This window comes from Rhinoraja longicauda, chromosome 3, assembly GCF_053455715.1.
Source record: "Rhinoraja longicauda isolate Sanriku21f chromosome 3, sRhiLon1.1, whole genome shotgun sequence".
Taxonomy (NCBI): Eukaryota; Metazoa; Chordata; class Chondrichthyes; order Rajiformes; family Arhynchobatidae; genus Rhinoraja; species Rhinoraja longicauda.
In genome coordinates, this window is record NC_135955.1 from 98,663,750 (window position 1) to 98,689,431 (window position 25,682).

At 46.4% G+C, this 25,682-nt stretch overlaps 1 protein-coding gene across 1 annotated transcript in view; it reads left to right on the top strand.

The window, feature by feature from the left end:
* Positions 1-23,965, top strand: part of serinc5 (serine incorporator 5) — a 104,005-nt gene extending 80,040 nt beyond the window's left edge. The window contains exons 7-12 of the mRNA XM_078396735.1: positions 115-210; positions 345-471; positions 3,396-3,465; positions 6,646-6,685; positions 14,421-14,568; positions 16,651-23,965. Of these exons, the coding sequence (XP_078252861.1) occupies positions 115-210; positions 345-471; positions 3,396-3,465; positions 6,646-6,685; positions 14,421-14,568; positions 16,651-16,801 (632 nt within the window). The 3' untranslated portion in view covers positions 16,802-23,965. The remainder of the gene's footprint in view (positions 1-114; positions 211-344; positions 472-3,395; positions 3,466-6,645; positions 6,686-14,420; positions 14,569-16,650) is intronic.
* The last annotated feature ends 1,717 nt before the right edge of the window (positions 23,966-25,682 follow it).

Here is a 25,682-nt window from a genome sequence, read left to right on the forward strand (position 1 = left end):
TAGAAAATGAAAAAGAAAAGAAATAAATTATTTTCCTTGCTTCGTTTCCCTTACAAAGTAACCACCTTTTGTTAGTAATTCCTTTTAAAGGCTGCTCCATTTGCTTTGTTTTAGATCAGCCAAACTCTGGACTCCTGCAATCTGGGGTAATTAGTTGCTATGTGATGTACCTTACCTTCTCTTCACTGGCGAACACACTCCCCGAATATGGTAGGTGGACGTTTTTAGCAAAGATGAAAGGAATTTTTTTTTTTTTTTTTTAAATTGGACTATTTGCACCGAATCTTGCTTTAAGAACAGTTGTCATCTCAAAGTGGAGCTGAATGGTTTCAATCTCTTGTCAGTGATGAAGGAAGGAGTCAACACCACGATCTGCATCCCTACGCTGTTGGGCAACGGCCTCCAAACAGATGACAAGCTGGTGTCAGTGCTGGGAGCCATCATCATGTACGGCTGCGTCCTCTACGCCTGGTACGTTGATCGTGCTCTCTCCTGCTCACGGGGACCACATCGGGACGCTGTCACAGCATCGGGCCTGGTCTCCAATGTGGTCACCACATCGCAGAGAGCGAGGGGGAGGGTGGAACGGAGAGGGAGAGAGAGAGCCGGGGGAGGGGAGAGAGTGATAGTGTGGGAGGGGGAGAGAGAGCAAGGTGGGGGAGCAAGAGAGGGGGAGAGAGTGGGGTGGGGGAGGGGAGGACCGGAGAGGGAGGGAGGGGGAGAGAAGGCGAGGGGCGGGGGGGGGGGAAGGAGAGGGGGAGCATGGAAAGGAGAGGGGGAGAGAGAGCCGGGGGGGAGGGCGAGAGAGAGCGAGGAGGGAGGTGGAGAGAGAGCAAGGAGGGGGAGCAAGAGAGGGGGAGAGAGTGGGGGGGGGGGGGGGGGGAGGACCGGAGAGGGAAGGAGGGAGGGGGAGGGTGGAAAGGAGAGGGGGAGAGAGAGCCGGGGGGGGGGGGGGGGGAGAGAGAGAGAGAGAGATGGGGAGGGAGGGGGAGAGAGAGCGAGGTGGGAGAGGGGGAGGGACGGAGAGGGGGTGGGAGCGGGGGGGGGGGTGGGGGGAGAGGGGAATGAGAGAGAGAGAGAGATATGATGGTGGATGATAGTCTGAAGCAGATTTCCGATCCAAAACATTACGTATCCATTGTCTCCAGAGATGCTGCCTGACTTACTGAGTAACCCCAGCACTATTGATGATGGATGAGACCATTTAAGATGAGACCATTTAAAAATCAAGGCATTAGTTAACTGAAAGCCATTGCACAAAATTGCAAAGGAGTGCTTTTCTTGGATTTTCAAATCCAAGCAGTACAGTTGCTGCTTTACATCGCCAGAGACCCGGGTTCGATCCCGACTACGGGTGATGTCTGTGATGGAATTTGTACGTTTGCCCTGTGACCACGTGGGTTTTCTCCGGGTGCTCCGGTTTCCTCCCACACTCCAAAGATGTACTGGTTTGTAGGTTAAATGGCTTCTGTAAATTGCAAATTGTGGGCAGTGTGTGTAGGATAGTGTTAGCGTACGGGGTGATTGCTGGTTGGTATTTACCCGCCTGTTTCCATGGTGTATCTCTAGGGTCTAACTGTTAAATTTAAGAAAAAAGTGATGGATAGTTCTGGCATAAAACTGCAAATAATACCTTCTGCAAATGCTTGCCTCATGGGATATCACTGAAATTTCCATCGCTGGGGACAATTTGCTTTGATAACGTCCAATTAAAACTGCTAGTGGGAGGTGTGGGGGAACCATTCAAATTATTCTGTTAATTACTAATAAGCAGTTCATTCAGACTCCAGGTGGAGTCTAGCCTATTACTAACTGGTTTCTGTCAGCTTAGTTATCCACAAAGGGTGTTGTTTGGTCTAAAATTGCACGTTTGTTGAATTAAGGGCAAAGTAGGAATGAAATAGACAATAGGTGCAGGAGTAGGCCATTCGGCCCATCGAGCCAGCACCGCCATTCAATGTGATCATGGCTGATCATTCTCAATCAGTACCCCATTCCTGCCTTCTCCCCTTACCCCCTGACTCCGCTATCCTTAAGAGCTCTATCTAGCTCTCTCTTGAATGCATTCAGAGAATTGACCTCCACTGCCTTCTGAGGCAGAGAATTCCACAGATTCACAACTCTCTGACTGAAAAAGTTTTTCCTCATCTCCGTTCTAAATGGCCGACCCCTTATTCTTAAACTGTGGCCCCTGGTTCTGGACTCCCCCAACATTGGGAACATGTTTCCTGCCTCTAACGTGTCCAACCCCTTAATAATCTTATACGTTTCGATAAGATCCCCTCTCATCCTTCTAAATTCCAGTGTGTACAAACCTAGTCGCTCTAGTCTTTCAACGGACCAAGAGACTTTGGGAGCACAGTGTAAAGGAGATGTACATGGCGTGTTTTACCAGAGGGTGGTCATAAGGAATAGGAGTAGACTTAGGCCATTCGGCCCATCAAGTCTACTCCGCCGTTCAATCACAGCTGATTTACCTCTCCCTCCTAACCCCATTCTCCTGCCTTCTCCCCAGGGTGGTGGATGCATGGGATGTGCTGCTAGGAGTGGTGGTGGAGGCAGAGACAATAGTGGTGTTGAAGAGGTGTTTGAATAGGCACATGGCTAAGCAGGAAATGAACGGATATGGGTCATGTACAGGCAGATGAGAGTTGGGGTTGGCATTGCGTTCAGCACTGACATTGTGGGCTGAAAGGCCTGCTTCTGTACTGTTCTATGTACTACTTACACAGTGTTAGAAAAGGGCGAAATTAGTGTTGCCAACTGTCCCATATTAGCTGGGACATCCCGTATTTTGGGCTAAATTGGTTTGTTCCATACGGGACTGCCCTTGCCCCGTACTAGGCCCGGGTGCACTGTAGGCCCGGGGGGCGCTGTAGGCCCGGACACTGTAGGCCCGGACAGTGTAGGCCCGGACACTGTAGGCCCAGACAGTGTAGACCCGGACAGTGTAGTTACGGAAGCCCAGGCGCCACCTAACAGAGGTTGCATAGCAACCTGCCTCCTGGCCCTGGCGGCCGCCATTGGTGGAGCAGGAGGCCGCTGGCTGGGTGAGGACACGTGGGGCGGTGACGTCACCTTGTCCCTTATTTGGGAGTGAGATAGTTGCCACCCCTAGGCGCAATACATATACATTAGTCTTTGGTAGAAGCACGATGTGTGGATCGGGCCTTTTAGTGATACACCTTAATTGCATTAACTTAACTTAACTAACTCGATGCAAGTGGTGAAACATTGCATTCTGAATCTCTCAATGTTTTTGTAGTCTGGGAGTCCATATGCGTGGGTGGGTGGGAAGGGTGTTGGTATTTGTAATAAATGGTTTAGCAAATGGACTTCTTTGACTGTCTATTGACTCCAACTTTAAATGCCTTTTTTTACATTTTTGTTTTTAGTCTAACTTCGACAACGCGTTCTAGCTCAATAACACTGGGGGTAAGCAGCGTCTCAACTCCTGAACCTACTGTGAGTATTTTCTTTTGTCAAAGTAGAAAGGAGGCTAAGATTGTGCATTCACTGATTTTTAAGCTGATATTTATTGCTGATTAAATTTACAGATGCTGATTCACTTTTTTATCCATTATTTTTTTTTAAAGATATCCTGCAAATCCATTGTAGAATCAATGAACTGCAGATAGTTCCATAATTGATATGAACAGAATTAGGCCATTCGGCCCATCAATAGACAATAGACAATAGACAATAGGTGCAGGAGTAGCCCATTCAGCCCTTCGAGCCAGCACCGTCATTCAATGCGATCATGGCTGATCACTCTCAATCAGTACCCCGTTCCTGCCTTCTCCCCATACCCCCTCACTCCGCTATCCTTAAGAGCTCTATCCAGCTCTCTCTTGAAAGTATCCAACGAACTGGCCTCCACTGCCTTCTGAGGCAGAGAATTCCACACCTTCACCACCCTCTGACTGAAAAAGTTCTTCCTCATCTCCGTTCTAAATGGCCTACCCCTTATTCTTAAACTGTGGCCCCTTGTTCTGGACTCCCCCAACATTGGGAACATGTTATCTGCCTCTAATGTGTCCAATCCCCTAATTATCTTATATGTTTCAATAAGATCCCCCCTCATCCTTCTAAATTCCAGTGTATACAAGCCCAATCGCTCCAGCCTTTCAACATACGACAGTCCCGCCATTCCGGGAATTAACCTAGTGAACCTACGCTGCACGCCCTCCATAGCAAGAATATCCTTCCTCAAATTTGGAGACCAAAACTGCACACAGTACTCCAGGTGCGGTCTCACCAGGGCCCGGTACAACTGTAGAAGGACCTCTTTGCTCCTATACTCAACTCCTCTTGTTACGAAGGCCAACATTCCATTGGCTTTCTTCACTGCCTGCTGTACCTGCATGCTTCCTTTCATTGACTGATGCACTAGGACACCCAGATCTCGTTGTACTCCCCCTCCTCCTAACTTGACACCATTCAGATAATAATCTGCCTTTCTATTCTTACTTCCAAAGTGAATAACCTCACACTTATCTACATTAAACTGCATCTGCCATGTATCCGCCCACTCACACAACCTGTCCAAGTCACCCTGCAGCCTTATTGCATCTTCCTCACAATTCACACTACCCCCCAACTTAGTATCATCTGCAAATTTGCTAATGGTACTTTTAATCCCTTCGTCTAAGTCATTAATGTATATCGTAAATAGCTGGGGTCCCAGCACCGAACCTTGCGGTACCCCACTGGTCACTGCCTGCCATTCCGAAAGGGACCCATTTATCCCCACTCTTTGCTTTCTGTCTGTCAACCAATTTTTTATCCATGTCAGTACCCTACCCCCAATACCATGTGCCCTAATTTTGCCCACTAATCTCCTATGTGGGACCTTGTCGAAGGCTTTCTGAAAGTCGAGGTACACCACAAGCGTCAAGCGAACTCCGCCATTCAATCGTGGCTGATCTCTCTCTCCCACCTAACCCCATTCTCCTGCCTTCTCCCCATAACCCCTGGCACCCGTACTAATCACGAATCTGTCAATCTCTGCCTTAAAAATATCCATTGGCTTGGCCCCCACAGCCGTCAGTGGCAATGAATTCTACAGATTCACCCCCCTCTGACTGAAGAAATTCCTCCTCATCTCCATTCTGAACCTATGTCCTTTTATTCTGAGGCTATGGCCTCTGGTCCTAGACTGGCCCACTAGTCATAGAGAAATACAGTGTGGAGATGGGCCCTTCGGCCCAACTTGCCCACACCGGCCAAAATGTCCCTGCGTCACTCGTCTCACCTGCCAGCGTTTGGCCCATATCCCTCCAAACCTGTCCTATCCATGTACCTGTCTAACTGTTTCTTAAAAATTGGGATAGTCCCTGCCTCAACTACCTCCTCTGGCAGCTTGTTCCATACACCCACCACCCTTGTGTGAAAAGGTTACCCCTCAGTGGAACAATCCTCTCCGTCCTCTTTCACTATTCGATGCTAGTCTCTACCAAAGATGCAGACAAAGTGCAGGAGGAACTCCGTGGGTCAGGCAGTAGCTCTGGAGAATAGCGATGGGTGATGTTTTGGGACGAGACCCTTCTTCAGACTGATGATGGAGGAAGTCTGACTGAAGAAGCGCCTCGACTTGAAACGTCACCCGTCCATGTTCTTTAGTGATGCTTTCTGACCAGCCGTGTTACTCCAGCACTTTGTGTCCTTTGGATATATGTGCATCACTCACGTGGTGCCGCCATCATTTTAAACCAATGGAACATTTGTCGTTTTTCATTTAAAATAATGAAACTGTGATGATTTTTGACATGTTAAGAAGGTATCTTTATTGAAAGTGTAATTGGAGATTTTCGTGTAAAATAATGTTTGGTGTAACCGGGGCAGCACGGGTGGCGCAGCGGTAGAGTTGCTGCCTTACAACGCCTGCAGCGCCAGAGACCCCGGTTCGATCCCGACTACGGGTGCTGTCTGTACGGAGTTTGTATGTTCTCCCTGCGACCGTGGGAGTTTACTTCAAGATCTTCGGTTTCTCCTAAGACATTCCAGTACGTATAAGAAAATAACTGCAAATGCTGGTACAAATCGAAGGTATTTATTCACAAAATGCTGGAGTAACTCAGCAGGTCAGGCAGCATCTCAGGAGAGAAGAAATGGGTGACGTTTTGAGTCGAGACCCTTCTTCAGACTGATGTCAGGGGGGGGGCGGGACAAAGGAAGGATATAGGTGGAGACAGGAAGATAGAGGGAGATCTGGGAAGGAGGAGGGGAAGAGAGGGACAGAGGAAGTATCTAAAGTGATCTAAACTATTCCAGTATGTAAGTTAATTGGCTTGGTGTATGTGTAAATTGTCCCCAGTGTGCGCAGGAGAGTGTTAATATGCGGGGATCGCTGGTTGGTGCCGACTTGGTGGGCTGAAGGGCCTGTTTCCGCGCTGTATCTCTAAACTAAAATGAAAATGATCCATTTTCTCCAGAGCTTCCGCCTCTCCTGTTGAGTTACTTCTGCATTTTGTGCTTATATTTAAGAAAAACTGGTCTCCTGGCTGCTTATGCATTCTAAAATAAGAAAAGTGTCTTTTTTTTAAAAACAATAATGTGCGTTTGAATAATGTTGTTCTGTCCAAAAAAAAAACCCTCTCCGATCTGTAGAGGTTGTGTTCATCCTGACTTCTCTTTATTTTACAGGAAGCTCGATGCTGCTTCTGCTTTACACCAAACGAAGAAGGCAAGTCTCAAACCTTAATTACGATACGATGGGACTTTATTTATCCCAGGAGGGAAATTGATCTGCCGACAGTCATAACAACACAAAATTCATGAACCATGAAATTAAAGTGACGAGTGGAAAGGATTGGGGACGTGCGAAGATTGGGGAGGGGGAGGGGGAAGAGGAGTCGGGCTCATTCTACCCTGGAATGACCAGATTGATCCCTGGGATGGCAGGACTTTCATATGAAGAAAGACTGGATAGACTGGGCTTATACTCGCTGGAATTTAGAAGATTGAGGGGGGATCTTATAGAAACATATAAAATTCTTAAGGGGTTGGAGAGGCTAGATGCGGGAAGATTGTTCCCGATGTTGGGGAAGTCCAGAACCAGGGGTCACAGCTTAAGGATAAGGGGGAAGTCTTTTAGGACCGAGATGAGAAAACATTTCTTCACACAGAGAGTGGTGAGTCTGTGGAATTCTCTGCCACAGAAGGTAGTTGAGGCCAGTTCATTGGCTATATTTAAGAGGGAGTTAGATGTGGCCCTTGTGGCTAAAGGGATCAGGGGGTATGGAGAGAAGGCAGGTACAGGTTACTGAGCTGGACGATCAACCATGATCATATTGAATGGCGGTGCAGGCTCGAAGGGCCGAATGGCCTACTCCTGCACCTATTTTCTATGTTTCTATGTTTCTATGTTACCCCACGACAGAAGGGGGAGGAGTTATGCAGTTTGATAGCCACAGGGAAGAAGGATCTCCTGTGGCGTTCTGTGCTGCATCTCGGTGGAACCAGTCTGTTGCTGAAGGTATAAGAAAATAACTGCAGATGCTGGTACAAATCGAAGGTATTTATTCACAAAATGCTGGAGTAACTCAGCGGGTCAGGCAGCATCTCGGGAGAGAAGGAATGGGTGACGTTTCGGGTCGAGACCCTTCTTCAGACTGAAGTTGCTGAAGGTGCTCCCCAGGTTGACCAGTGCGTCGTGGAGGGGGTGAGCTGTATTGTCCAGGATGCTCCGCAGTTTGAGGAGCACCCTCCCCTCCAAGACCCCCTCCCGTGAATCCAACTCCACCCCCAGGGCGGATTCAGCCTTCCTGATGAGTTTGTTAATTCTATTGCCGTTCGCTGCCTTCGCCCTGCTACCCCTGTTATTGCTATTGTTTGGAGACGAATAAATTAGGAGTTTTGGACATGGGGGGGGGGGGTTGGTGGGAAGGGGAAGTGGGTCCAATCAACCGATTGCCAGCAACATAAGGAAGCTATTCTGTTCCCTGAAAGGCGGTAAAATGGAATATGGCACTGGGGTACCGAGAGCCACAAATGTGAATATTCATTCAGCATGGAAACAGGCCTTTTGGCCCAACTTGCCAACATGTCCCATCTAGACTAGTTCCTGCTGCCTCTGTCTGGCCCTTATCCCGCTAAACCTGTCCTATCCATTTACCTGTCAAAATGTTTCTTAAACATGTGATAGTCCCTGCCTCAATTACCTCCTCCGGCAGCTCGTTCCATACACCCACTACCCGCAGTGTGTTTAAAAAAAAGTTACCCCTCGGGTTCCTATTAAATCCCGAGAGGCTAGTTTTCTATAAGTTTCTTATAGAAACGTACAAAATTCTTAAGGGGTTGGACAGGCTAGATGCAGGAAGATTGTTCCCGATGTTGGGGAAGTCCAGAACAAGGGGTCACAGTTTAAGGATAAGGGGGAAGTCTTTTAGGACCGAGATGAGAACTTTTTTTTCACACAGAGTGGTGAATCTGTGGAATTCTCTGCCACAGAAGGTAGTTGAGGCCAGTTCATTGGCTATATTTAAGAGGGAGTTAGATGTGGCCCTTGTGGCTAAAGGGATCAGGGGGTATGGAGAGAAGGCAGGTACGGGATACTGAGTTGGATGATCAGCCATGATCATATTGAATGGCGGTGCAGGCTCGAGGGGCCGAATGGCCTACTCCTGCACCTATTTTCTATGTTTCTATGTTTCGTCGACAGTCCCTTAGCCTGATGTTGTTAAGCATCCTAGAAATGAAATACAATACAATATGTACAATAGTTAAAAACGTACAGCTCAGGCCCTCGAGTCCTGGCAGCATCATCGTAAATCTTCCCTGCATCATTTCCAGCTAGACAGTGCTAAAGTTTGCACAGGGAAATACCAGGAGTTTTTGTCTGTGGTCCCTGCCTCTCCACAGAGAACAGCGTCTTCTGTTTTTTTTTAAACTAAAGTGAAAATGATATATTTTGTTCTAAGAATAAAGGGGAGGCCATTTTAAAACTGAGGTGAGAAAAAAACATTTTCACCCAGAGAGTTGAGAATTTGTGGAATTCTCTGCCACAGAGGGCAGTGGAGGCCAATTCACTGGATGAATTTAAAAGAGAGTTAGATGGAGCTCGAGGGGCTAGCGGAATCAAGGGATATGGGGAGAAGGCAGGCACGGGGTACTGATTGCAGCCCAGCGGTATGTTTCGCTTGGGCAGCTTGCAGCCCAGCGGTATGAACATTGACTTCTCCAACTTTAGATAGTTCCTCTGTTCCTCTCTTCCGCCCCCTCCCCCTTCCCAGTTCTCCCTCTAACTTCCTGTCTCCACCTATATCCTTCCTTTGTCCCTCCCCCCTGACATTAGTCTGAAGAAGGGTCTCGACCCGAAACGTCACCCATTCCTTCTCTCCTGAGATACTGCCTGACCTGCTGAGTTACTCCAGCATTTTGTGAATAAATACCTTCGATTTTTATCAGCATCTGCAGTTCTTTTCTTACACAACTGATTGTGGATGATCAGCCATGATCACAACGAATGGCGGTGCTGGCTCAAAGGGCCAAATGGTCTCCTCCTGCACCTAATTTCTATGTTTCCATGTTTCTCTGTTTGTTCGAGTTTGTAAACCGATATACTAAATGAGTGACCCTCAAATCTTGGTGGGAGTAGATTGTTGTTACCATGGATGAAGATCTCAAAATTGTCCACCCATTTTCGATAAGGCTGTCAATTTTAAGGCCCTGTTACAGAAGTTAGTTTTTCTAAATTGCATTACTTTATTTCTTTTTCCATAAATACTAATGCACTTGATAAAATGTTTAATACTGGTTTAAAAACTAAGTTCGCCACATCCCATCTCTGTGGAATTTCTTTCACATTGATGAAGCGGTGGTGTAAATAATTAATGTACGAGGAGAGTTTGATGGTTCTGGCCCTTTACCTGCTGGAGTTTAGGAGAATGAGGAGGAATCTCATATTGGGGAAAGTCTAGGACCAGAGGACACAACGTCAGACTAAAAGGATGTACCTTTGGAATGGAGACGAGGAAGAATTTTTAAGGCCTGTCATCGATCTTTGTATTTTTAAAATCTGCAATTCTTTTATTTTATATTTAAATATTAATGCACTTGGTAAAATGTTTAAAACAGGTTAAAAAGTGCCTTTTTTTCCTGTCTGACAAACCTTTTATTGTACTTTCAGTTTAGACACACAACACAGTGAGGATGAGGGGTGACCTCATTGAAACTTACCGAATAGTGAAAGGCTTGGGTAGAGTGAGTGTGGAGAGAATTTTCCTCAGAGCCTGGTCCATTCCCGGTGATGTAGATGCTCGTCAGATGTAGAGTCTAACCACAAAACCATTCAAGTGTAAATGTTGTTCGCCCACTCATTTTTCTGAGGGGAACCTATTTGCAGATGAGTCAAAGCTCACTTCAAATACCACAAGTTGCACTATTTTTAACTGCCATTTTCCTTCTCAAGCTGTTACTTCAGCACATCTCAGCTCTTGGGAATTTCTTTCACACTGTTCAAGCTGTGGCATAAATAAATGGTTAACGTATGAAGGAGTGTTTGATGCCACAGGGCCTGTACTCGCTGGAGTTCAGAAGAATGAGGAGGGGGGACCTCATTGAAACTTACCCTTTAACGAAAGGCTTGGATCGAGTGGATGTGGAGAAGATGTTTCCACTAGTGGGAGAGTCTAGGACCAGAGGCCATAGCCTCAGAAGAAGGGTCTCGACCCGAAACGTCGCCCATTCCTTCTCTCCCGAGATGCTGCCTGACCTGCTGAGTTACTCCAGCATTTTGTGAATAAATGCCTCAGAGTAAAAGATGGACTACTCCGTTGAAATCGCCTATTCTGAAGTGTAGTACGCAAAGGAGCCATTTTAGCAGGCAAGACCTGCCATTCGTTATGCCTCTCGCAGTGTAATCAGTGTTCTGGGGGAACAGTATGTGTGATTATACCATTAAAATGTTGTTGTTGTTGTTCGTCCTTTGGGTTGGAAGATGACCATTCCCACCGCTGCCACCATGTTGTTCTCCGTGGTCCGGTACCTGTTGTACCTTTGTTGTGACTCTGGACGGACCACGAGTACACATGTTTAAGATGTTATCATGGTGGAGCTTAACTCCAGGCTGTTTATTCCAAGGCCGCCTGGATCTAGAGTGACCGCCTAATCACACCAATCACTTATATACACAGCCATACAAAGTAGTTCTTGGATACACAAAGTAGTCCCAGCAATATCACAACAACCATGACTTCACTTTCAGATGGAGGATTGGTGACTGTGGGTCTGGAAGTGACTGGTGAGGCCAAGCCGGACCCGGAAGGCGCGCCCACACGTAGGACACAAGTGGATGGGTGCTGCAGTGGAAGTGGAGGTAGCCCGGGCCTTGCGCGCGGTGTATTTCCTCTGGGCTTCTGCAGTGCGTCTGTTCTCTGCTGCACGGGCTCCTGTGGTGAGCTTGCTACGCCAGGTTGGACAGTCCAGAGCAAGAGACTCCCAAGTGCTGAGGTTGATGTCCAAGTCTTTGAGGGACACTTTGAGGCAGTCCTTAAACCGTTTCTTCTGTCCTCCTACGGAGTGCTTGCCCTGACACAGTTCTCCATACAGAAGCTGCTTTGGCAGTCGACTCTCGGGCATTCTGACGACATGGCCTGCCCATCTGGCTTGGGCTTTCCGTAGGAGGATGTGGACGCTGGGGATTCCGGCCTGTTCCAAGACCTCTGTGTCGGGAATTTTGTCCTGCCACCTGATGTGAAGGAGTCTGCGTAGGCAGCTCAAGTGAAAGTGGTTGAGCTGTTTGGCATGTCTGCTGTAGACAGTCCAAGTCTCACTGGCATAGAGAAGAGTGGTGAGTACCACTGCACGGTAGACCTTCAGCTTGGTGGTAAGGCTGAGTCCTCTCCACTCCCAAACATTCCCATGGAGTCGCCCAAAGGCAGCGCTGGCCTTGACAATCCTGTTGTTGACCTCAGCATCAATGTTCACCACTCGCGAGAGGGTACTGCCCAGATAGGTAAAGCTGTCGACTGCCTGTAGATTCTGCCCCTTTCACCGTGATGTGTGGTTCCTGGTAGGGCTTTCCAGGCGCGGGCTGGTACATAACTTCAGACTTTTTGGTGCTAATGGAGAGACCAAAGTTGTCACAGGCCTGTGAGAAGCAGTCCATTTTATTCTGCATCTTCTGCTCTGTGCTGTCGTTGAGGACGCAGTCATCAGCAAACAAGAATCATCTCTGATGATGGTCTCCATTAAAATGCAGAATATATCTCATCTATCAATTCACAGATTTTTGTTATTTTTCTTTTTAAACGTTTCTGCGAGTTTCTGCCTCCTAAAATGGCGCCTTGACATACTACGGTTTTTAGGGTCGAGTGGTCTATCTTGTTCCTCTAGTATCTTTGCTCAGAATTAAAGGGTATACCTTTCGAATGGAGATGAGGAGGAATTTTTAAAGCCTGTCATAGATCTTTGCTTGCCTAAATTGCATTATTTTATATTTAAATATTAATGCACTTGGTGAAATGTTTAAAACTGGGTAAAAATTATCTGGTTTCCCTGTCCCTGACAAACCTTTTATTGTCTTGTACATTTTTCATGGACCGGGCTTCGCATGACAATTTTCCTCAGAGCTTGCTCATTGCTGGTGGTGTGGGTGCTTGTCAGATCTAGAGTCGAGCCACAAAAACATTTGTGTAAATTTTGTTTCCCCATCTCCTTATTTTTCAGAGGGAAACCTATTTGCAGATGAGTCAAAACTCACCTCAAACACTACAAGTTGCACTATTTTGAACTGCTATTTTCCTTCTAAATCTGTTACTTCACCACGTCTCAACTCTTGGGAATTTCTTTCACTTTGTTCAAGCAGTGGCATCAATAAATGGTTAACGTTTGAGGAGCATTTGATGGCACTGGACCTGTACTCGCTGGAGTTTAGAAGCATGAGGAGGGATCTTCTTTAGAATAGTGAAATGCTTGGTCAGATTGGATGTGGAGAGATATAAGAAAATAACTGCAGATGCTGGTACAAATCGAAGGTATTTATTCACAAAGTGCTGGAGTAACTCAGCAGGTCAGGCAGCATCTCGGGAGAGAAGGAATGGGTGACGTTTCGGGTCGAGACCCTTCTTCAGAAAGTGTATCATTGAATCACAGTGGCGCAGCGGTAGAGTTGCTGCCTCACAGCGCCAAAGACACGGGTTTGATCCCGACTACGGGTGCTGTCTGTACGGAGTTTGTACGTTCTTTCATAGGCAGGACTTTCATATGAAGAAAGACTGGATAGACTAGGCTTGTACTCGCTGGAATTTAGAAGACTGAGGGGGGATCTTATTGAAACATATAAAATTCTTAAGGGGTTGGAGAGGCTAGATGCGGGAAGATTGTTCCCGATGTTGGGGAAGTCCAGAACCAGGGGTCACAGCTTAAGGATAAGGGGGAAGTCTTTTAGGACCGAGATGAGAAAACATTTCTTCACACAGAGAGTGGTGAGTCTGTGTAATTCTCTGCCACAGAAGGTAGTTGAGGCCAGTTCATTGGCTATATTTAAGAGGGAGTTAGATGTGGCCCTTGTGGCTAAAGGGATCAGGGGGTATGGAGAGAAGGCAGGTACAGGTTACTGAGCTGGATGATCAGCCATGATCATATTGAATGGCGGTGCAGGCTCGAAGGGCCGAATGGCCTACTCCTGCACCTATTTTCTATGTTTCTATGTTCTCCCCGTGACCTGCCTGGGTTTTCTCCGAGGTGTTCAGTCCAAAGACGTGCAGGTTTATCGGTTAATTGGCTTGGTGTGAATGTAAATCGCCCCAAGTGGGTGTAGGATAGTGTTAACGTGCGGGGATCGCTGGTCGGCGCGGACTCGGTGGGCCGAAGGGCCTGTTTCCGCGCCGTATCTCTAAACTAAACTCAACTTTAAGGAGGAAGGAAGGTATAAGTTATTTGCCGTCCATCACAGTGGGGAATGTGAGGTGGCCGATAAAACAAGATGGACGTGCTGCCCGCGCTGGTGATGACTCATGCGGAGGGAGTGCGGTGATTTTGGTGTTTGACGGGGACGTGGCTCCATGGGGAGTCTGGTGCGAGTGTGGACGGCTTTCTGACTGCTCGGGTGGACAGGGACTTCGAAGAGAGTGACAGCGGTCGGTACAACTCTGGTCACATCACGGTGAAGGAGCATGTGTGTGTGGCCCAGACATTGAACTGATGGCTGTGGCTCTCTGCTTATGCTGTGTGCCCTGGGGATTCTCACGCGCCTCTGTGGTGGCTGTTTAAGTCTATATCTTATTTTGATATGGTTATGTATCTTGATGCTTTTTTGTATGACTGTTGGCAAATCAAATTCCTTTTATGCTTACACACTTGGCTAAGAGATTAATTACAATGAATGGATGTGATACAGTCTCTGGTGGAGCCTGTTATTTGCTGTGCATGGTAGGTTTGGTTACTAAGCTCTTCATCTCTTGGCCTTTGTGTGACAGGTAACCATGAGGTGGACGGCAATGAGAGGGGAGTGCAGAAGGTGATCCACAATGAAAAGACTGGCGTAGTGTACAGCTACTCATTCTTCCACTTTGTCTTCTTCCTTGGCTCCCTGTATGTCATGATGACTTTGACAAACTGGTTCGAGTAAGTAAATCACAGACGGTTTCTACATGAATGAATGAATGGATGGATGGATGGATGAATGAATGAATGAATGAATGAATGAATGAATGAATGGATGAATGGATGAATGGATGAATGAACGAATGAATGAATGAATGAATGAATGAATGAATGAATAAACACTTTATTGTCACACGTGTGACAAATCACAGTGAAATTCTTTGCTTGCGTAGCCGAGGTATGCAAATAGTCGCCCATGAAGGGCGCTGACAAAATTACAAATTCCTTCCCCCTCCACAAGTTCCCCCCTTTGTTCTTCCAACTCCGTCCCACCCCCTCTCCCATCTGGCCCATACTGCCCATCATCCATCACCCTTCCTCAGTCCACCTACCATCCACTGGTCCCTGGCACGGGGCGGCACGGCGGCGCAGCGATAGAGTTGCTGCCTTACAGCGAATGCAACGCCGGAGACCTGGGTTCGATCCTGACCACGGGCGCTGTCTGTACAGAGTTTGTGCGTTCTCCCCGTGACCTGTGTGGGTTTTCTCCGAGATCGGCGGTTTCCTCCCACACTCCAAAGACGTGCAGGTATGTAGGTTAATTGGCTTGGTAAATGTTTTTAAAAAATCGTCCCTCGTGGGTATAGGATAGTGTTAATGTGCGGGGATCGCTGGTCGGTACAGACTCGGTGGGCCGAAAGGGCCTGTTTCCGCGCTGTTTCTCTAAACTAAACTTGATCTTAGCTGACGAGTGATCACAGAGGTGTGACAAATCATGAGGGGAATAGTTAGCGTGAATGCACAGTCTTTTACGCAGAGCAGCGGAATCAAGAACCAGAGGACATAGATTTAAGGGGCAACTTTTTCACGGAGGGTCATAAGTGATAGGAGTAGAATTAGGCCATTCAGCCCATCCAGTCTACTCCACCATTCAATCATGGCTGCTCTATCTCTCCCATCCTAACCCCATTCTCCTGCCTTCTCCCCATAGCCCCTGACACCCGTACTAATCAAGAATCTATCTCTGCCTTAAAAATATCCACTGACTTGGCCTGCACAGCGTACTGTGGCAATGAATTCCATTTATCTATGTAGTATTGAGGCAGAGAGCTGAACTGCGGTTGGATATGTACAGTTGCTGGATATGTACAGTTGAAATGCAGAGCTGTGGACCATGAACTCAATCACTGTCTTGGACATCAAATGCTGATGTCTTCTATTATATGGAAAGGGAAAGGCCACCACCAAGAAATTGCCACATTGCAGTAGATGCTGGTTTAAACCGAAGACAGACACAAAATGCCAGAGTATCTCTGCGGGTCAGACAGCATCTGGAGAGAAGGAATTGGTGACGTTTTGGGTCGAGACCCCTCTTCTGGATGAGAGTCAGGGGAAAGGGAAACGAGAGATCTAGACGGTGATGTAGAGCCATAAAGAACAAATGAATGAAGGATATGCGAAGAAGTAACGATGATAAAGAAAACAGGCCACTGTTAGCTGTGGGCTAGGTGAAAACGAGTTGCAGACAATGAGACTCAACAAGACGACCTTTAACCTAGCACAGGGATGGGGGTTTACTTGAAGTTAGACTGCTGGGTTGGAAGCCAAAGCTGTTGGTCAACAGATATGAAAGTACAAGTGACACGGTGGCGCAGCGGTAGAGTTGCTGCCTTACAGCGCCAGACACCCGGGTTCCATCCTGACTACGGGTCCATGTATGGAGTTCGTACGTTCTCCCTGTGACCAAATAGGTTTATCCGGCTGCTCCGGTTCCCTCCCACACTCCAAAGACATGCAGGTTTGTAGGTCACTCGGCTTCTGTAAAGTGTAAATTGTCCGTAGTGGGCGTGGGATAGTGCTAGTGTGTGTGGTGATCGCTGGTCAGTGCGGACTCGGTGGGCCGAAGGGCCTGTTTCCACGCTGCATCTCTAAAGTCCAAAGGAGGGCACATTCTGAGAAATTGCCACGTCGGTGAAAAGATATGAAAGTGTGGGCACTTACCGACAAAATCGCCATCTCAAATTGTCATGTGTTTATTATTTAAACTAAACAGCAAGCTGAACCAAACTTTGTAGTAAACGAAACTCTTCCCTCTCTTCACAGGTATGAAGTTGTTAAACTGGAAACATTATTTGTTCTGGGAAACACGTCCACCTTCTGGATTAAAATGGCCTCCTGTTGGCTTTGTATCCTGTTGTTTTTATGGACCCTGATTGCTCCCATGTGCTGTCCTAAGCGTGAATTTTTAGTGTAATGTTTTGTATCCTGGAACTCCTGAATCCCACAGTCCAGTTCCACTTTGTCACGTTACATAACCTGTCCTCATTTTCTTTTTTGATGGCGGATTGACCGACCTTGTATTATTCTCCAGTGTGGTTTCATTGTGTGCTGTCACCGGCCGCCTCTGTCAGTAACGTTATTCTACGACCCAGCGGTTTTCGCCTGAGGGAGTGAACTGAATGGTAGTTCATGATATGGGTCCACCACCGATTTCTTTCTGGCACCCTTGGTTGCAGAGCCGTGCCGGACTACAACAATACACCTCTGACCCACTAATTATACCCCTCTCGTGCCTCCGAAGCAGCACGGATTGCCGGAAACATAGGTTTTTAAACTTGTAGAACAGTGCACCTCAAGAACCGTTAACTTTCAATTTCAGGGGGGACTTTCCTGAAGTCGGAGGTCAAGGGGATTTCAAGTGCGCGCTCTCGGAGTTTTGTCCGCATTAAAGGAGGTGCCAGAAAATCGGTGGTGATCCCGTAACAGGTTTGCCTGGTGAGAACCGGGCCCATAATTTGGATGAAGGGAGGGGACGTTGGGTGACGAATGAAGGTTGTCTGCTGAGGTGACCACGTGTGTGTGGTGTTGGTTCGTTGTCCTGCACTGAGGTTTCGTCAGGTGACCAAATCAATGTTGCATAATTAACCAAGAACCTTGATATATATGCAGCACAACTCCAAAGGCACAGGTACGACAATCATCCTGCCTTAAGCAACCTAAAGATGGACGAGAAAGAATGTAGAAACAAGCAACTGCAGAGGCGGGTTTTTACACAAAAAGGACACAAAAGTAACTCAGTGGGTTGGGCAGCATCTCAGGAGGACATGAATAGGTGACGTTTTGGTCGAGACCCTTCTTCAGACTGGTCTCAAGAACAGACTGGTCTTCATCCCATCCACATGCTCCTGTGATGCTTCCTGGCCCGCTGAGTTACTCCAGCACTCTGTGTCCCTTAAAAAAAAAAAGATGAGTATTTGCTGAAGTTTAAAAAAAAAAAAGAAATCTGAGCAATTCTCACCTTTGGCAGTCCAGCATATGACTGTTGGACCCAGTCTAAGCTGGTAATATTTTCTGTACAGAAACCATAAGAAGTATCTTTTTGTCTCGCCCGGTGTAGAAGTAGGGATGAGTCACATCTGACATCTATTGTGATGGAAAAAGAAAGACTGGAAGTTTTAAAGCTGTGTGAAAAATACAAATTGAAAATATTAAGCCCTTAAGTTAAAATAATTCCAGTGTATAGTGGATGTAAAGTAGTACGAAAATATTTAGGAATTTAAGTAGAGATATGCAGTTATTTGGAGTGGACACTTGGGAAGTGGGGTTTGTTTTCTGAATAGTCAACTTAAATTTAACGCCAGTTTCTATTCTGTTTGGAGAAACGAGGAAATGATTGACAAAGGAGAGCACTGCAGTAACTTAGCGGGTCAGGCATATCTCTGGAGAACATGGATAGGGGACGTTTAGGGTCGGGAGACTTGATCAGATTAAATGTCTATAAAATGGTCCCGACCCGAATTGTCAGCTGTCCAGAGAGTCATACGGCCTGGAAACAGGCCCTTCGGCCCATCATGCCCACACCGACCTACATGCCCCATCTACACTAGTCCCACCTGCCTGAGTTTGGCCCATATTCCACTAAACCTATCCTATCCATGCACCTGTTTATATGTTTCTTAAACTTTGCGATAGTTCCTGCCTCAACTACCTCCTCCAGGAACTCGTTCCATACACCCACCACCCTTAGAGTAACAAAAAAGTTGCTCCTCAGGTTCCCATTAAATCTTCCCCCCCCCCCCAACCTTAAATCTAGGTTCTCTGGTTCTCGATTCCCTTTCTCAGGGCAAGAGACTCTGTGCATCTACCCAATCGATTCCTCTCATGATTTTGTACACCTCTAAGATTGCCCCTCATCCTCCTGCGCTCCAAGGAATGGAGCCTACCCAGTCTACTCGACCTCTCCCTAGAGCTCGGTCCCTCGAGTCCTGGCAACATTCTGGTAAATCTCTGAACCCTTGCAAGCTTGACCACATATTTCCTATACGATGGTGAACAAAACTGAACAGGATACTCTAAATGTCTTCGATAACTGCAACATGACCTCCCAACTTCCATACTCGATACTCTGACTGGTGAAAGCCTTTTTGACCACCCTATCTACCTGTCGTCATGGCTATCCCTCGAGGTCGAGGATGATGGTCTATGTTCCGATGTCAAAACGAAGGCGTGTGTTCGTTTAACGTGTACTTGGAGGATGTTGCACTCCAAGAAGCACACGGCCCTTCACAAATCAATCAACTCATTCCAATGGCAAGGGAACCAAGACAATTGGAGCTGATAGATCTATTGCAGCCTTCATCCGCCTTCACAGCCGTTGAGTTCAAGATAACTTGCGTTGAGGGTCAAGACGTTGAGTTCAAGACGACGTTGAGGTCTTTAGATTGGATCGTTCTTAGTCTGGACCCTCATCCTCGACCTTACCGCCATGGGTGGCCCCACCAGGAGCTAGTGCTTCCGACGCCATCGCTCTCGGAATCATGGGGAGCACGCAAGCCTCTTCACCACGACAAGGTGAACGACCCAAAGTGAATCCTGTACACCATTTTTAAGGAAAATGTCATAACCTGTGACACCACTTTTGAGGAACTATGCACCTGCACCAATGGATCTCCCTCTGCTCTACAACACTCATTTCTACGCTCGTGTTCTCCAGAGATACTGCCTGTCCTTCCGAGTTACTCCAGCTCTTTATGCCTGGTTGGTTCTCCTCTGTTGGGACCCATTGTTTGCTGATCACTTTGTCAGCCGCTGTAGAGTCCAGTGTCCTGCGGGAGTGGGCATTGACATATTCTTGCTCCACGAAATGCAAATCGTTGGCGGAATAGAAAGGTGAACGTGGAACAAAACACGACCTGGCAAAGCTCACAGTTGCGTCACCTCTATTCGCTGTTCGAAGAAGCTAAATTGTGTTGATTGTACGGAGTGTTTCGATGCGGGTATTAACGTGTATTTATTTAACGTAGTGTTTTTTAAAAAAAGATTAGTATTTGACGCAAAATCTAAGATGTCTTTATATCGCAAGATAAAACAAATTTAATTAGCAGTGTCACAGCCGAGTTGCTCGAGCAAATCGTTCTGAGGCCAAATGTGTGGCTGTGGAACAAATAACACTACTGGAAGTGTGAGTGTGTGTGTGTGTGCTGCTTTTTGCCAAGGGCTTGGCATAGTGTTAGTCAATTAATTTCTTTCATCTCGCTAAGTGGTAACTGTGCTGGTGTATTAAAACCATTTTAAATGCTCGTGTGGGTAAAGCTCTTTGGTAAATAAAGAAGAGTGTCGGGTTGCATCTTAGTTGAAAACCCCATCGGCATTTCTGAGCCAAATTGGCATTCACAGCTGGTGCCCGCTGCCACTGCATTGTATTGACATTCTCGTTTAAGATTGCTCTAAATAGAAGGGAAAAGGAAAATCCTCATTAACTATCGTTCATGGCCTCTCTCAGCAAACTGGTGCGGGTGATTGGCAAAATGTAGTGGCTGATGAAAAGGGGATAAATTACTAGCTAACATTTATTTTGGGGCTGAAGACTACAAGAAAGTGTAAATGTTTGGAATGGGCTGTGATTGTGGCAGTTTTTGTCCGGCCTGCAATTAAGAGCAGAGGTGGTTTGGCTCACTGTGTGTGCAGATGCGCATGTGATTGAGACCCCCCAGAAACCCATTTTGTACATAAGCTAGCGCCGAGTGGGGGGAACTATAATTGGAGACGCAAGGAACTGCAGGCGTCGGTTTGCACACGAGAAGAACGACAGAAGTGCCGGAGTATCTCAGCAGGTCTGGGCAGCATTTCTGGAAGATATGGATAGGTGAGGTTTTGGGTCGGAACCATGCTTCAGCCTATAAAACTATGATTTAAATCGTTTAACTTTAGAGGCTTGCACACGTCAGTCTACTAGGTGGAAGAACTATGTGTTTAAGGTGACAAGAACTGGAATTTAGTGGGTAGATAATAACAGAATCCTGCTCTTTAGCCTCAGTCCTGTGTTTGTGTGTGGGTGTGGGGGATTTGTGAGCTAAATGGCTAAGATGCCTTATTAAAATGCCAAAATAAAGCTGTAATGCTTTAGTGACAATAATCTGTCAACTTTCCAATAGCATTGATGCCTGGTAATAACCATGCCCTGTGAAGCATTGTGTAGGAAGGAACTGCTGGTTTAAACCGAAGATAGATACAAAAATACTCTCCGGCATTTCAGCAGAAGCAGTAGAAAACGTCCCAATTGACCGATCTCTGTATACAGACACAAAAACGCTGGAGTAACTCAGCGGGCCAGACATGATCTCTGGAGAGGAGGAATGAGTGACGTTTCAGGCCGAGACCCTTCTTCGGACTGAGAGTCAGGGGAAAGGGCAAAGAGAGACATACTGTAGGCGGTGATAGAGCAAAGGAATGAAAGATATGCAAAAAATGTAAGGATGATAAAGGAAACAGGCCATTGGTGGCAGTGGGCTCGCATTATTCCAGAAAGAGTTAACTCGAAGCGTAGAAGCTCGCTACCGTGATGTTGACCCACTCTAAAGATCTGGTAACTCATTAAACGTTAAGCAAACATGAGAACATTCAGCTCTGTGAACACTGAAGGTTAAAACTCTGTGGCAGATTTTAAAATGGGGCCTGCGACTCTGTCGCTGAACTTGGGACCTTTTGTGAGAAGGTTGGAAAGTAAAATAAGAAAATGACCTGAGTCACACTATCTGAGTCACAATCTGTGCACTATCTGAGTCACATCAACAGTATATCTAAAGTAACCGACAGATATTTTGTTTTTTTGGTGTTGCACCTTCATGGATGTTCTTGCTGGTGTGAAATGATAGAGGGAGAAATACGAACTTTTAATGCAAGCTGGCAACTTTAAGACTTCCTGCTATCTAGTACCAGCTTTTATATGGATAGAGGTTTAGAATCTGGAATACCTGGGCAGCACAGCGGTAGAGTTGCCGCCTCACAGCGCCAGAGACCCGGGTTCGATCCTGACCACGGGCGCTTGTCTGTACCGTCAACCCGTGAACTGCGTGGGTTTTCTCCGGGATCTCCGGTTTCCTCCCACGCTCCAAAGACGTACAGGGTAGTGTTAGTGTGCGGGGATCGCTGGTCGGTGCGGACTCGGTGGGCCGAAGGGCCTGGTTCCACTCTGCATCTCTAAACTAAACTAAACCCGATACCTCCATGACACCTTGAATTGTGGCTCTGTAAAGGGACAGGTTTAGAGAGAGGTTTCCTACCAAACTACCAAACTCGCGTGTATGCATTTAAAAAAATCATCCGGGTATTGCAGTTATTTTCACATCAAGTTAAATGAACATTTGTAAATGGTATTTTCTCCCCTCCGGTTCAGAGGTTGACAGACTTGGGCGATCGCTGGCAATTATAAAGTATTATTCTCTGTCATTTTCTTTTTAAACAAACACATTCTTCAGTACTGGTGCTAACATTGACATGCCACTCCATTTGGGACTGGCATGTTTTGTACGTTGGGAGCTTTTGTATTTTCCTTGTTGCCATACCTCCTGGCCTTCTGAGTGTTCCGCAAGATGTTGTCTTGTAACCTCCTCCTCGTTATGAAGCTTATCCCATTCAGATTTTAAATGACTTTCTTTTTTTAAAACAAATGAACCATGGGCTCGTGGACCTAAAGCAACAGTGCCTCTATGTGTCTGGGCCAATATAACGCAAATCAAGAATTTTAAAGAACCGGTTTTGTTTAATAACGGCAGCAGCATAATTTTTGTTAATTGCGGGACACTTTTTAAAAAACATGTTAAAACAATAAAAAGGATTAATCTCTCAATTGCAATAGCAATCTTTTGATATGATGATGATAATGCAGTAGATGATAATGCGTGTTATTATCTGCGTGGCTGTTTTTTTTAATATGCCTTGTTTATTGTCTGTTTTAATGTTGAAGGTTTATTTGCCTGCCCCTCTATTCGTGTTCATGAGTGATAGGAGCAGAATTTGGCCATTCGGCCCATCATGTCTACTCCGCCATTGAATCATGGATGATCTATCTCTCCCTCCTAATCCCATTCTCCTGCCTTCTCCCCATAACCCCTGACACCCGCACTAATCAAGGATCTATCCATTGACCTGACTACCACAGCCTTCTGTGGCAATGAATTCCACAATAGACAATAGACAATAGGTGCAGGAGGAGGCCATTCGGCCCTTCGAGCCAGCACCGCCATTCAATGTGATCATGGCTGATCATTCTCAGTCAGTACCCCGTTCCTGCCTTCTCCCCATACCCCCTGACTCCGCTATCCTTAAGAGCTCCATCTAGCTCTCTCTTGAATGCATTCAGAGAATTGGCCTCCACTGCCTTCTGAGGCAGAGAATTCCACAGATTCACAACTCTCTGACTGAAAAAGTTTTTCCTCATCTCCGTTCTAAATGGCCTACCCCTTATTCTCAAACTGTGGCCCCTTGTTCTGGACTCCCCCAACATTGGGAACATGTTTCCTGCCTCTAACGTGTCCAACCCCTTAATAATCTTATACGTTTCGATAAGATCTCCTCTCATCCTTCTAAATTCCAGTGTAATTCCACCTCCTTCTAAATTCCAGATTCACCACCTTCTGACGAAAGAAATTCATCCTCATCTCATTCCTAAAGGACTGCCCTTTAATCCTGAGGCTGTGGCCTCTGGTCCTGGACTCTCCCACTAGTGGAAACATCCTCTCCACATCCACTCTATCCAAGCCTTTCACCGATTCTTCTTCTGTGTGCAGTTCATGGAAGTGGGGGTGGGAACATGGATGGTGTTGGTGGCGGATATGCAAGTATATTACTGGCAATACAGCAACAAATTAACGATCTAGTACAGAAATACAGAAGTATTCTGTACAAAAATACAGAAGTATTTCTGTGGGAAGATCATACGATTATAATTTATGTCTACAGTCTGTAATATTATGCCGCTTTGTTGACTTTATATTTTACAATTGTAAGTTGTTGTTTGCATTAAAATGCTCAATAAATTGGAGTTCATTTCTATCTGAACTATTATTTTGAAAAATGTTTAAAAACCTACAAATGGTGTCACACTAATCCAGATCTGCATTCTTGATTTATTGTTCAAATAAAACTGCACGAACTTAAAGAAAAAGACCACTTTTGTATTTTTGTAGCAGATTTCATGACTTGAGACGTTCTTGCCTTCGAGGGAGTACAGAGAAGGTTCACCAGATTGATCCCTGGGATGGCGGGACTTTCATATGAAGAAAGACTGGATAGACTAGGCTTGTACTCGCTGGAATTTAGAAGACTGAGGGGGGATCTTATTGAAACATATAAAATTCTTAAGGGGTTGGAGAGGCTAGATGCGGGAAGATTGTTCCCGATGTTGGGGAAGTCCAGAACCAGGGGTCACAGCTTAAGGATAAGGGGGAAGTCTTTTAGGACTGAGATGAGAAAACATTTCTTCACACAGAGAGTGGTGAGTCTGTGGAATTCTCTGCCACAGAAGGTAGTTGAGGCCAGTTCATTGGCTATATTTAAGAGGGAGTTAGATGTGGCCCTTGTGGCTAAAGGGATCAGGGGGTATGGAGAGAAGGCAGGTACAGGTTACTGAGCTGGATGATCAGCCATGATCATATTGAATGGCGGTGCAGGCTCGAAGGGCCGAATGGCCTACTCCTGCACCTATTTTCTATGTTTCTATGTTGAGGATATTTCGAAGTGCTGCATGATTATTTCTGTAACAGCAGGCACCATCTGATGGGCAGTTCGTCTATTTTTGTGTGTTGACTGAGAAATAATCTTTGGCCAGGACCACTGGCGGAAATTGGCGTAGACAAAGAACGGTACAGCACAGGAACAGGCCCTTTGGCCCTCAATACTTGTCCGCCCTGACCAGTGATTCCCGCACACCCAACACTATCTCACACACGAGGACCAATGTTTTACATTTTTACCAAGCCAATTAACCTACAAACCTGTAGGAAAAAAAGACTGCAGATGCTGGTTTAAATCGAAGGTAGGCACAAAATGCTGGAGTAACTCAGCGGGTCAGGCAGCATCTCGGGAGAGAAGGAATGGGTGACGTTTCGGGTCGTGACCCTTCTTCAGAGTCTGATGAAGGGTCTCGACCCGAAACGTCACCCATTCCTTCTCTCCAGAGATGCTGCCTGACTCGCTGAGTTACTCCAGCATTTTGTGTCTACCTTAACCTACAAACCTGTACGTTTTGGGGAGGAAACTGAAGATTTCGGGAGAAAACCCTCGCGTCCACAGGTTGAACATGCAAATTGTGTAGAGACGGCACCTGTAGTTGGGACTGTACCCGGGTTCTCTGGTGCTGTAAGGCAGCAACTCTACTGCTGCGCCATCGTGCCGATCCATATCCCTCCATTCCAAGCATATCCATGTGCATATCCATGTGCCTATTCAATGACCCTGTTGTATCTGCCTCCACCACACCACACATTCAAGGCACGCACCACTGTTTTCTAAACAAAAACGTACCGCACACATCCCCCTTACACTTTGCCCTCTTACCTTAAAGATCTGCCCTCCACATCGCATTCCTATATAAATAAATTAAAAATCTGGCAATAATGAAACCCATATTGGGGTCAAACACATTCCTCTGCATAGACTTCACTGACTAGATGTGGAAACACTAGACTTCCAGGAACTTCCAATGGGGCAATCTCTAAATGCTTTGTATTACAGCGAACAATGAGCCAACAACATCTGTTTTTGTGCTCTTAGTCATAGTTAGTCACACAGTGCAGAAAGAGGCCCTTCTGCCCAACTTGTCCGTGCCAACCAAGATGCCCCAGCAAACCCAGTCC